General features: G+C 44.4%; 2 protein-coding genes across 6 annotated transcripts; both read left to right on the forward strand.

Moving 5' to 3' along the window:
* Positions 1-3,483: 3,483 nt before the first annotated feature.
* On the forward strand, positions 3,484-5,632 carry LOC121595623 (SET and MYND domain-containing protein 4-like). The gene is made up of 3 exons (XM_041919714.1): positions 3,484-3,535; positions 3,634-4,945; positions 5,019-5,632. Exons 1-3 carry the CDS (start codon positions 3,484-3,486, stop codon positions 5,389-5,391), a joined length of 1,737 nt encoding a protein of 578 aa, XP_041775648.1. The 3' UTR covers positions 5,392-5,632.
* A 1,212-nt stretch (positions 5,633-6,844) lies between these two features.
* Positions 6,845-11,593, forward strand: LOC121597912 (SET and MYND domain-containing protein 4-like). 5 transcript variants are annotated; one of them, XM_041924222.1, is made up of 4 exons: positions 6,846-8,467; positions 8,648-8,892; positions 10,661-10,952; positions 11,344-11,593. In XM_041924222.1, the coding sequence occupies exons 1-3, from the start codon at positions 6,963-6,965 to the stop codon at positions 10,681-10,683; spliced, it is 1,773 nt and encodes a 590-aa protein (XP_041780156.1). In that variant the 5' UTR covers positions 6,846-6,962; the 3' UTR covers positions 10,684-10,952; positions 11,344-11,593. The 5 variants fall into 5 exon arrangements, with proteins under 5 accessions (XP_041780159.1, XP_041780156.1, XP_041780157.1 ...); XM_041924224.1 differs by having other exon boundaries at positions 6,847-8,467; positions 8,648-8,778; XM_041924225.1 differs by lacking the exon at positions 8,648-8,892 and having other exon boundaries at positions 6,845-8,467.
* The last annotated feature ends 592 nt before the right edge of the window (positions 11,594-12,185 follow it).

Consider the following 12,185-nt stretch of genomic DNA (forward strand, 5'->3'; position numbering starts at 1 on the left):
GTTCTTCCTCCTCTAATCATCTCACCATCTCCCAACTCCGGTCATAATTTGTGGCTTGTTTCGCCTGCACAGCGCCAAAGTTCAGGGGTCCAAGCAGGGGAAGGGTGGCACACTGGCTTGCCTAATCTTTGATCGTGAATTTTCTGCCCGATTCTTCCGCAGTGCGCGCACCGTTCTAGACAGGAGTGGTGGTTTGGTGAATAATTTGTAGCATCTGGTCGGAAAATAGGGTGCCCATTATGGCTGCCCAGAGATGAGTTGTGCGATCGATTTTCGCTCGATGGGAAAGGGTCCCTTCCCGTAGACCCGTCCGTCTTCGGCATGGTGCAGATCACATGAAGCCAACCATAATAATGAGCTGATAATTGGTCATTTTCGCAACGAAACCAGAAGTTGCTTTTTTTGGGCTGTCCGATATCAAAACCTACTGACTCAGGCTACAGCTGCGCCAGACGCGTTCGGAAACGTGTTTGGAATCATCATCCAGTCATAACGATCGCTTCCAGTTTCAGGGCAATCAGATATTCAAATTTGCCTCCCTCCAATCTTAATGATTGTGGATTTCTCCCTTGTTTTCCTTTTCTGCTATTTTTTGCAATTCCAACAACGAAAACAAATTTTAAACTTTATAATTGATTACTATGGGGCAATCGATATGGGCAGAGAGGCTATAGAGTCAGTTCTGTTGCGTTATGACCGTTAAATTGTCAGCACTGCTAAACGTTAGGCGGAAGAGAAAGCGTTTACCATTTTCGCACGCGTTTGTGTGGCCCATTAGAACAGTAAAAACGAAATCATCACTCCTTGGTGAATTGCACGATTGCACCATTCTCGGCGGGCCCGCTTTTGATGTTCAAGGGATGATATGGTTCATGGAAATGGTCGGTGAAAATCATTTACAAGCGAGCTGGAAGCGGAGTAACGGCCGTTTGCCAATGCGCTGTTATGTGTGTTGGCGCATTTTTTGTTTCCTTTTTCTCATCGCCACCAAATTCCAACGGTGGATGATCGATATAAGCAGATTTCTATAATTGGCTGCCATAAATAGGCTCGTTTGTGAGATGATATTTGCAACATTTTCTCATGGTAGCTGTTTTCCAAATTTCGCAGTGAAATGGATAAGCTTTGATTGTCGTATTACAATGTTGAATGTATAAAAAAAGCTTTGCAGTCCTTACTAATTACTGTTATTACCCAAATAGCCAGCTCGTACTTTATAGCTGATTTAGGGCTGTATAACGAAAAATCGTTCCGATGTCGTACTTTGTGGCCGATTAAGAGATAGACGGTACTTTGTGGAACTACCCAAGTGCCACAAATCCACTAAACGACCACTAAACGGCTTCTAAACGACTCAAGTCCTCTACCTAAACGGAATATAGAAAGACTTCGTTTAGCAGACGGCAAACAACTCATTCATTCTAAAAATAGCAAAAAAGCTGGTGGCGCTCTCTGTTGGTGGGATACCCCAACCAGTTGAGCTTCATCGCTTGGAGGAGAGCTTTCTCATTTCCTCTGTACTGTTGTATGGTTTCGCATTGAAGTTATGCATCGCTAGAACTAGAACGGCGATACAATTGTTTAATTACTAAACTCCAACGGACACCACCAGTACTGTAGCAAGTGAGAATTGAGTTATGGTCGTTGGTGTTGATACCCACGTATCTGACCACACGACCATTCACATAGATTTTTGCTCAGAAAGTTATAAGGCTATATAGGTCATGATAAGATGAAACTTGTCGAAACACATTGCAAGAACAGGATAGCAATATGATGAGTTGTAATACGCCATCTATTGATCAAACCAATGAAGCTGTGGAGCTTTCATTTTTTTATATGGATATTCAATTTTCCAGTCGTTTAAGCTTAATCTGTGGCGCTTGGGTATGGAGCTTTTTAACAGGCACATGGTACTCTTTGGAACTTTGCGGCTGATTAGCACTATGTGTAGGGTTCATGATGGAACTTGAAGGCTTGTTAAGAAAGGGTACTGAACTTGGTGGAACTTTATAGCTTTTTAATGCATGACATCGGTTCAAGGTGGCTCTTGTCAAAGTGTCAAAAACGGACGCCGGCAATAATCTCATTGCTGCTGCACAAGTTAGATTCGTTAATTGAAGAATGAATATTGAGTGAAGTGATTGTGAATTATCAGTAATTTGTGTAAAATTTTGTGTAATTCATCAATACAAAGGATTTAAAAATATACATTTGTGTTTAAACGAAACAAATCTTGTTGTTTATTTCATCGATGACACTTGCTTGAAAATAAAACAAAAAGAAAAATAATCCCTGGCATCGTGGCATAAGGAAGCTGCTTAGGCGCTGTTTGAAAGACCCACATAGAACTTTGATGCTGTTTATCCACTGCAAAAGGCGAATTAGAGCAGCGATCTTTAGCGTGCCAAAATAAGCTGCTTAAGCAATTTTGGCTATTTGGGTAACATCAATGAATGACTTTGACTTCAGCTCTTCAATGCTTTCAATGCGCTCTAAAAACGATTTTCTGCTACTTTATGCTAGGATTAGGTAATATATAAATAATTAAGATGTGTTTCGGTCACAATACTGGCCATACATATATAAATACTCTAAATAAATAAATTAATTAATTAAGTCCATGACAGAATTATCAATACAGTAGAACATCGATTATCCGGGGGCGGATTAACCGGTGGGTGGCTTAACCGTGCGCATAAACGTGACAGCTGTTCAAACGTACAGCGAACATTTACAGCGATAGTCAAGTGGGCAACCAGTTTTTTGTGCAGCTCAGTAGTATCTAGTGGTATTTTCGAAATTCATTTTTGTTCATGAACAGTTGTTAAACCTATGGTTATTCTTCTTCTTTTTCTTCTTCGGCGAGTGAGGATGTATCCTTCTACATCTGACGTTTCAAATGTATTCAGAGTTTTACCCACTCTTTATTTTAACCTGACAGTTGTCATTTGGTCATGGTTATTTTTTTATTTTGTTTTCAATTTATTTTTGTCTTTCTATGCTATTTTTTGTATTTTTTTTTAATTTCTATTTGATTTTCCTTCATGAATTTGATATTTTTTTAATTGGTTATGGTTATTGATTTATTGACTTTTACACTTCTTGGACCATTATCCGTGCAAATCGATTAACCGGCAACTGTCCGGTCCCGAACTGCCCGAATAATCGACGCTCTACTGTACTTTATTCGCAAAATAATAATTCAGCGATAGCTCATTCCGCTATGTTCGTATTAAGCTTGTCAGCTGGGGGATACGCGGATTTGTTTTGCGCGGCTTTTTATCTGTCAAATAATCAGTTGCATTGTGTCCGGATTCGCACGAACAGCTCAAAGCAATCCGCGTTTTATCCTTGCATCGTTAGCCTCTGCTTGTGCAGAGATTTGGAAGCCGCTACAATTGTTTTTGTGCTAATTAACAGCCATAAATACACACCTCGAATTACACCATATTGTGTGCGATCGTTTTGAGCGAAGCCGCAATGAATGTCCTCGATCAGGAAGTATTGGACGCTCTGCAGCGGGAGGAACACTGTACGACCCACCTGTTCGAAGAACTGTGGACCGGTTCGCTCGAACCTGCTTTGGACATTGCGATTAGACACAATCCTCATGCGGAACATTCGGTACAGATAATCGCTCGGATAGTGGAGCAATGCCTTTGCGAGTTCCGTATCGAGAATTCCTGCAATTGCACAACGAGGTGAAGTACGATGAGCAAGCGGCGAAGCTGCGCACCGAAGGGAACAAAATGGTTGACCCGAAAGTGAAGCGCCTGTACGAAGCTGTGAAGTTGTACAACGAAAGCATCACGTACACGAAGCCTGGATCGACGGAGCGATCGCTAGCCTATGCCAACCGATCGGTAGTGTGTCTGCAGATGCACCGGTACGAGGAGTGTTTGGCGAACATCCGGCTAGCTCGCGAGGCCAACTATCCGGCCCGGTTGGCGGACAAGCTGGACAAACGAGAGGAACAAGCGAAAGAAGAGTTGGCAAAGAGCAACGAAAAGAAGAAGAAGAAGAAGAAAGATGATCTGAAGCCAGAACTGCCGTTGAGCTACCCGGGCCACGAGCACATGCCACACGTGGCCAACTGTCTGCAGCTGCAACAGAACGAACAGTACGGACGGCATGTGGTCACCACTCGCCGGCTGAAGGTGGGCGATGTGGTGATGCTGGACACGCCGTTCGTGAAAACGCTGCACGATCCGCTCCGGCATGTGCGGTGTGATTTTTGTCACGCCGAGCGCCCATTCACCCTGATACCGTGTGAAGGGTGTACCTGGGTGATGTACTGTTCGGCGGAATGTTTGGGCAAGGCGTACAGCCAGTACCATCGGTATGAGTGTGGCGTCATGCGGGATCTGTGGCGAGTGGCGGGAAAATGTCCCATGACGGCAGTACGCACCGTAGCCTCCGCGTTCGGCACGTTCGATGACGATCCGGACGCACTGCAAGCGTATCTGGACGAGCTGGATGAGCCGCAGGTGAACGGATTCACGATGGACTGGCGAACGGCCACACCAAAGGATGTGTACAACACGGTGCACGTGCTGTCGACTAACCAAGAGCGCCGACCGTTTATGCAGCTGGTGTTCATGGTATACCTGGCGATCATTATACACAAGCTCATGCTGGAAAGGACTGAGCTGGGACCGCGGAGCCGGGCAAAGCCCAGCATAGGCAAGCTGCTGTTCGATTTGATCCTTCGCCACGTGCAAGTGATACGAATAAATCGGCAATTTTTGTCCTTCTACGAGCACCGCCCGGACAGGCAGCGGTTCCAGGCGAAAGAATACGGAACGGCTTGCTATCCGTTGGTCAGCATGTTTAACCATTCCTGTGCCTCGAACGTACGGCGGCTTATTTTGCGCGACGGCCGCTGCGCTATGATCGTTATTCGCCCGATCGGGCCGGGTGAACAGCTGTTCGATAGTTACGGGTAAGCGGAGAGTGTAAGGAAAAATAACGTTTTTTTGTTACGCATATTTAATGTAAATTTCGTATGCTTTCAGGTTGCATCACTTTTCGTTTGAACGGTCACACAGACAAAAAGGCACGTTCGTAATGTTCAACTTTGAATGCTCCTGTGAAGCCTGTGCATCGAATTATCCGACACTAAATCAAATAGTTAACCAGCAGTCAAGAGCACCTATGCCTATGGCCGATGCGATGGAACTGTGCTCGTTTGAGGAAGTTTTGGAAACGCATGACCCGAAGCTGGCACTAGAGGTGAAGGCTAAGCTGCAAACGGATCTAAACCGTAGGGCACGTCGATATCCGGCGGGCGAAATAATGTTGAGAATGTTTAATTACGACTTTAGCCTTTTTGTTGCGTATCAGTATACGTCCGAGAGCTACAAGTACTGGGAGTACTGCAACCCGTAAGCCCAGAGAATGCGGGTGCGTTTCATTGATAGGAGATAACACGGTAGACATGGTTTTACATTCGAACACTTGCATTAGACGTAATGGCTGAGCATATAGAGCTGTGAATATGTACTGCCAAGCTGAACTAGATAATAGGAACACCGGTACCAAAGGATATACCGTTCGAACGAACGAATTGCATTTGTTGAACTTATGCGGAAAAAGTGGTGAATACATTGAATGAATTCTTCGAAGCTTATTATTAGGTGGACGTTATTATCATAGATGATGCATTCGAAAAGCTTTCTGTTGCTGCGGACTATTTGCTACGAAATGAATAAGATGGATGTTTACAGGGCTTTTTGAGTAATTTCCCAATGTGGACACAATTAAGAGACAGGTAGGCAATGCTGCTCACAGTTAACCGTTGTCTGAATGGCCAAATTAATACCTTGAACTCTATGATCTACGGGTATCCCATACATTTTGTTCGGGAAATTGAACTTTTTCTTATCAAAAATTTAATATTTTTTTAATGTACATGATTTGAAAATTTCAAATTGAGTGTAAAGATTATGGTATTTGTCTTATTTACTTTAGTGGCAAAATTGGGAATTTAGAAAAAAATAGGTTGCTACCATTTTCATTTAAAAAGTGATTTCGAATTGAAAATTAAAATCACACTCCCGGTATCCGGTCGGCATCTGGAGTAGAATTTGGTGTAAATTTGGTAATTGAGATAGCGGTTGAAACAAAAGCATGACATACGAACCTCTGAGATACCTCAACCAGAGGATATACACTGAAGGCAAAACAAAGCACGACAGAAAGAGGATATAAAGCGGAATAGAACGAGATAGACAAACCTCTGATTATTTCGCAAAAAACAACATACGAGGGCTACACTATCGCCTTAAAGAAGTTGAAGAAGATTCCTTTTTGATAATGTGCGCACGAATAATAGGTTGTTGTTCAGGCGACAAGTGTGTTTATTACAATTTAGTGGCATCATATTGCTTGCATATCTCTGCACATTTAGCATTTACTGTTGATGGCTTGTTTCGCTCTTGTTTACTGTTAAGTTGTTTCGTGTTAAGGTGGTCTACTGGGGGAAGTGTATGTACAGGCGGTCCCCGAGATACACGGTACTCTTATACGCGGATTCGGAGATACGCGGTTTTCCAAATTTGACAGTTCTTTGAGCAAATTGTACTGATGTGAGAAATCCATAGAATGTAAAATACCGTTTCAAAAGGTTTAAAAATGTTCAATTGAGTAGAAACATATCAAAAAATTTATTTGGTGTCTAAAACCACCCCTTGCAAAAACTTGCAAAATTACACGAATATTAGTGATATTTTGCCTGCAAATTACGAGATTCGACTTACGCGGAAATTCGAGATACGCGGTATTTTGCGGCCCTTTTCGGTCCCCATTAACCGTGTATCTCGGGGACAGCCTGTATTTGGTTTCACCACCCGACATTTTCAGTGTCTAAAACTCCTTAACCTAGTAGGCCAGTGTGTCGTCCACGAGGTGCCTTTGCACAATTGTTGAAAAAAGCCACATTTCATTTGTTAGTTGCTATCATGGCCTTTCCAAGCGTATACAGTCCCCGCTATCATGCGAACTCGGAAATGCATTTTATTGATTTGAATATATTCTATCAAAAGGAAGAATGGTCATTGACTGTGCAGTTCGAAACTCTATGGCATAAAACGCTTGGAAGTTCTTTACAAAGTGCGATTATAAACAATCCCAATGCGACACAATCGGTAGAGATGATCGCTGAGATAGTAAGAAATTGTCTTAGCAGCGTTATCCATCCCAATCTGGAAAAACATTATTACGATACAAAGAACACGAACCTTGCGGTCTGCTCTCGCATCAGGGGAAACAAAATGCTAGACAAGAGTGTGAAACGGTTGAACGAAGCTATTGTGTTGTACAACGAGAGTCTTTCGGACACGCAAGCAAATTCGGAGGAACGGTCCCTAGCCTATGCCAACCGATCGATAGTTTGCCTGCAGTTGCACCGGTACGAGGAGTGTTTGGAGAACATCCGGCTAGCTCGCGAGTCCAACTATCCGGCACGGTTGGCGGAAAAGCTGAATCAGCGAGAAGCCGTAGCTAAGAAAGCGTTGGCCAAGGCCTTGAAGCAGGATGCTGAACGGATGGAAGAGGAACCGAAGGAAGAACTACGGCTTAGCTACCCGGGCCACGAGCACATGCCGCATGTGGCCAACTGTCTGCAACTGCAACAGAACGAACAGTACGGACGGCATGTGGTCACCACTCGCCGGCTGAAGGTGGGCGATGTGATGATGCTGGACACGCCGTTCGTGAAAACGCTGCAGGAAGATTGCCGCTATGTGCGGTGTGATTTTTGTCACGCCGAGCGCCCATTCACCCTGATACCGTGTGAAGGGTGTACCTGGGTGATGTACTGTTCGGCGGAATGTTTGAGTAAGGCGTACGACCAGTACCATCGGTATGAGTGTGGCGTCATGCGAGATGCGTACAGTGTTTGTGGAAGATTTCCAGCGACTGCTTTACGCGCGACTGCCACTGCAATCAGTATCTTTGATGGTGACCTAGTGGCATTGCAAAACCATCTGGATGCGCTGGACGAGTCCCGGGTGAACGGATTCACGATGGACTGGAGGACGGCCACACCGAAGGACGTGTACAACACGGTGCACGTGCTGCCAACCAATCAAGAACGACGAGGTTTGGTCGATCATACGTACCAAATCCTTGTTGCGATTCTACTGCATAAAGCTATGGTGGAAAGGATTGAGCTGGGACCAAAGTGCAAAGCAAGCCCTAAAATGGATAAGTTTTTGTTCGATCTGATCCTTCGTCATGTGCAAACCATTCGATGTAATCATCAGTTGTTATCCTTTTACGAGGGTCAACCGCAGGAGAAATATTTCGAATATAAACTATATGGTGCGGCTTGCTATCCGTCGGTCAGCATGTTGAACCATTCCTGTGCCTCGAACGTACGGCGGCTTTATTTGGCCGACGGTCGCTGCGCTATGATCGTTATCCGCCCGATCGACAAGGATTGCCAACTGTTCGATAGTTACGGGTAAGCTAATTTATTGTTTACAATTACAGGAACGGTTACCAAACTCCATTGTAAAATGGCATAGTTCCACCGTATGGTTGCACGATTCCCCTAATCAGTTGAAGCATAGTGCTAACTGCTTGAACCACCAATATGCTCCGAACCCCAGTATACGAGTACTTTTTTTTCGCATGCTTTCAGATTGCACCACCTCGATGATGATCGGGTACTGAGACAAAGGGTTATTCAATTGCTGTTCAACTTTCAATGTTCGTGTGAAGCATGTACGCACAATTATCGTACATTCAAGGAACTATCATTCCAATATGGAGGTGATTTTACTTTGATAAGTCATATTCAACAGGAAGGGATTTACGAAACCTTAGCAACCCGTAACCGGAAGTTAGCATTAAAGATCATGAGAGAACTGCAAACTGACTTAAACCGTAAGCATAGCCGGTATCCATCCTATGATGTGTGCGGGAAGATGCGATGTTATGAGCTCTCCTTATCCCTGGTGTACGTGTCGGAAAGTTTCCTGTACTGTAGGAAATGCACGGGTATATTGGAATTACAACACTTGCATCCAGAATCTTTGTCTTAGAGTACTTAGATGATCCTTCTGAATGCTTTGTTGAGCTATATAATATAAATAACAGTAGAAAAGGGTTTGTTGCTTGAGCGAATGAATCTCTGTCGAACATTTTGCCTTAGAATGCTTAGGTGATTCATCTGAATGATTGGTTGAACCAGATACGTATGAATATCAGTACTAAATAATACTGTTGCCACGATTGAATTGCATGTGTTGAAAATAGCTACGTATTAGGGAATGTTATTACCAGGGATGATGCATTCGCGAAACGTATTCTCTGAGAACAAAATGGAATAATTAGTGTAAAATGAGGGGAAATCATTAAATTCATTGAATTTAATAATGAAATTTGAAATTCATAAGGTAATTTAATACCATTTAAACATTTAGTTTCATCGTCGAAACATTTCGCCCGGAGCGATCCGGGTCGTAATTTTGGTTCCAGTAGGTTCAGTGGGTTCAGTACATTCGTTAAACCTCACGACGTAGATGTGACACAGAGAAGAGGATTGCACAGAAAAGAGATGCACAAAATCACAATAAAACGAACCAATAATCATCCTATACAATTCCAGAATGTTTACATGAATCCATTAATCTTAAGAGAACATCTGAACTAGTGATGAGAAAAATGAATTTTATGTCGGAATCGATTCCGGCTAGCTCCGCAGATTTCTGGAATCGATTCCGGATAGTATGTCTGGATAGTAGTAGGATAGTAGATCCGGAATCAGTTTTCGGAATCGATTCCAGAATCGGGTCGGGAATCAGAATCGACTCCGGAATTGATTCCGGAATCGGCTCCAGAATCGGAATCGACTCCGGAGTTGGAATCAGTTGTGGATTAGAAATCGGCTCTCGAATCGGAAATGGCTACTATATTAGAATCGGCTTCCAAACGGAGTCAGTTTCGGTATCGCCACTGAACCAGCGTTTGAGTAGAATCATACTACGTATTGATAACCGCAAAAATTCAAAATTTACTTGTAAAAGATCAATTCTCGTGGAGTTTCCCGGACTGTTTTCGCTTCTAAAACTTCTTTTTTCAATTCAAGAACTTCAGAAATTCACATTCCGGAGCTAATTCTAATGCTGGAGTCAATTATGAGTCCGTTATCGGGGCAAATAGCGATTCCCAGGTCAATTCCGATTCCGGAGCCGATTCTGATTGCGGTATCGATTCCGGAGACGACTCGGAAATCGGCTCCGGAGTCAATTTCGGAATCGGCTCCGGAGTCAACTCTGGAATCGGCTCCGGAGTCAACTCTGAAATCAGCTCCGGAGTCAACTCTGAAATCGGCTCCGGTGTCAACACCGGAATCGGCTCCGGAGTCGGTTCCTGAATCGGCTCCGGAGTCGGTTCCTGAATCGGCTCCGGAATCGGAATCGATTCCAGCATCGGAATCGGCTCCGGAATTGATTCCGAACACCGAATCGGAATCGGGCACAATGACACTCCATAGCAACACGTTGATTTTGTTACTCTTTTGTGACTAAATTGTACGACCCTTTAAAATTCAACTTAGAGAAATATCGGTTTGGTTCGCTGTTTATTTAGTTTTTAAAATAATTATCTAATTTTTTAAAATCTTTTTTCTGTTTCTCCCCTTCCAAAAAAGTGTCTTTTGAAACGGTTCAATAATCTCCCCGTAGCTAATCAATTAAATTCCCATGAAATGTACACACTGCTGGACCCTGTGCGCTGGAAAGAAAAGCGGCTGGCAACATCGGACGGAAAATCAATCGCCAAGCCGCGTCGGATAACGGATAAAAGCAGCCGCTGGTGGCGCTGTAGATAATGGACACTTATTCGACCCGGTCGGCTTAGCGTGTACGCTGGTTTTCGTAGAACTCGAACCACTTGAGCATGATTAGCATGATCAGTCGCTCAGCAGTGCTCGGTGCTGTTAGGTAGGTGTAGGGTATGGGTTGTATTTAAGCGGGGAGTTGCGTGAGCTAATGAGGCATCAGGAGGGAGCTCGGTTGCCCTCTCTCTTGCTTGGTGCTTTTGTGCTGTTGGGCCCGTTTGGCACTAATTATAAGCATCCTCCCGGAGGCGGACTGACCGCAACCACCACCGACTACACCACCGACAACAACACTTTTCATGCTGAAAAGTGCAGATAAACGAGCAGCTTTCCACTCCACATTTACGAAAAAAAAAACACACACACACACACACACTCCACAGTCCGACACAGTTATCGACCACCGGATCTCGGTGCGATGATGATGATCGGATGACACACAGCGGGGGTACAGGAGGAGGGGGCTGAATTAAAGCACGTTTTTCAATTTCCAGTGTGCCGCCGATTCTGCCACCACAGCCGCAGCAGCGGGAACACCAACGGGGTTCGGGGTTGATTACATTTATCTATCGGATCGGACGAGATATGCACGATCGACCAAACGTCCGCACGATCTGGAAGAGAGGAGAAGTTCACGCCCGATTTCCCAGTCCGCGTCCCATCCGGTCGTAGGTCGAAGACGGTTGCCTCTTCGTTGCCTTCGTTCCTCGCTCGCTATCCTGTCCCAATCCCTCGCGCGTGGTATGTTTATGTTTGACGCTGTGTTTTTCGTGTTGTGGTACTGGCTTTCGATTGCGATTTATACAGTTTTTTCCGCTATCCCGCATTCAGCCAATGCCAGATTTTATCCCAACGACGGGCGTTTCGAAATTGCTCAAACTGTTTGCGGTAATTGGATTACACTAGTACAGGCGGAGTTCTGGTGTAAGCGCGCGCGGGCGCGCGGGAACCTGGTGGATCGAGTACACACGTACGTACATGTACGTAATCGACTGACCTCAAGACCGAGTGGAAGAACTCAAAAATAAAAACGGGAAGCTTAGCATACAGAGAATACACCAGACGTGGCGGGCCAAATTGCGGGGCCGTTGCGAAGAAGCGCTTGGGAAGAAAATTCAAAATTGCTACCGTGTACGTTCTTCTGCAGCAAGTGCTTCAGTGCCCTCCAAAATGTGGGCTAAATCGGGGATTGCAAGATCGTTATTTCTGGGCAGCGGAATAATTCTTATTTAATCTGCCTCAGACCAATGGGGCGCCGTTCAGTTTGAAGATTTGAGATTGAAACGACACGATTACCTCAATTTGTAGAATTTAGGTTGCTGTCCTGATCGTATCG

This window comes from Anopheles merus, chromosome 3R (genome assembly GCF_017562075.2).
Source record: "Anopheles merus strain MAF chromosome 3R, AmerM5.1, whole genome shotgun sequence".
Taxonomy (NCBI): Eukaryota; Metazoa; Arthropoda; class Insecta; order Diptera; family Culicidae; genus Anopheles; species Anopheles merus.

What these genes read in the sequence shown, in the direction of transcription:
- LOC121595623 (XM_041919714.1), top strand. Translation starts at nt 3,484, where the DNA reads ATGAATGTCCTCGATCAGGAAGTATTGGACGCTCTGCAGCGGGAGGAA. An exon ending in TCTGCAGCGGGAGGAACACT is followed by an intron (nt 3,536 to 3,633) that starts GTACGACCCACC and finishes CATTCGGTACAG; the next exon opens with ATAATCGCTCGGATAGTGGA. An exon ending in CAGCTGTTCGATAGTTACGG is followed by an intron (nt 4,946 to 5,018) that starts GTAAGCGGAGAG and finishes GTATGCTTTCAG; the next exon opens with GTTGCATCACTTTTCGTTTG.
- LOC121597912 (XM_041924221.1), top strand. Translation starts at nt 6,963, where the DNA reads ATGGCCTTTCCAAGCGTATACAGTCCCCGCTATCATGCGAACTCGGAA. An exon ending in CAACTGTTCGATAGTTACGG is followed by an intron (nt 8,468 to 8,647) that starts GTAAGCTAATTT and finishes GCATGCTTTCAG; the next exon opens with ATTGCACCACCTCGATGATG.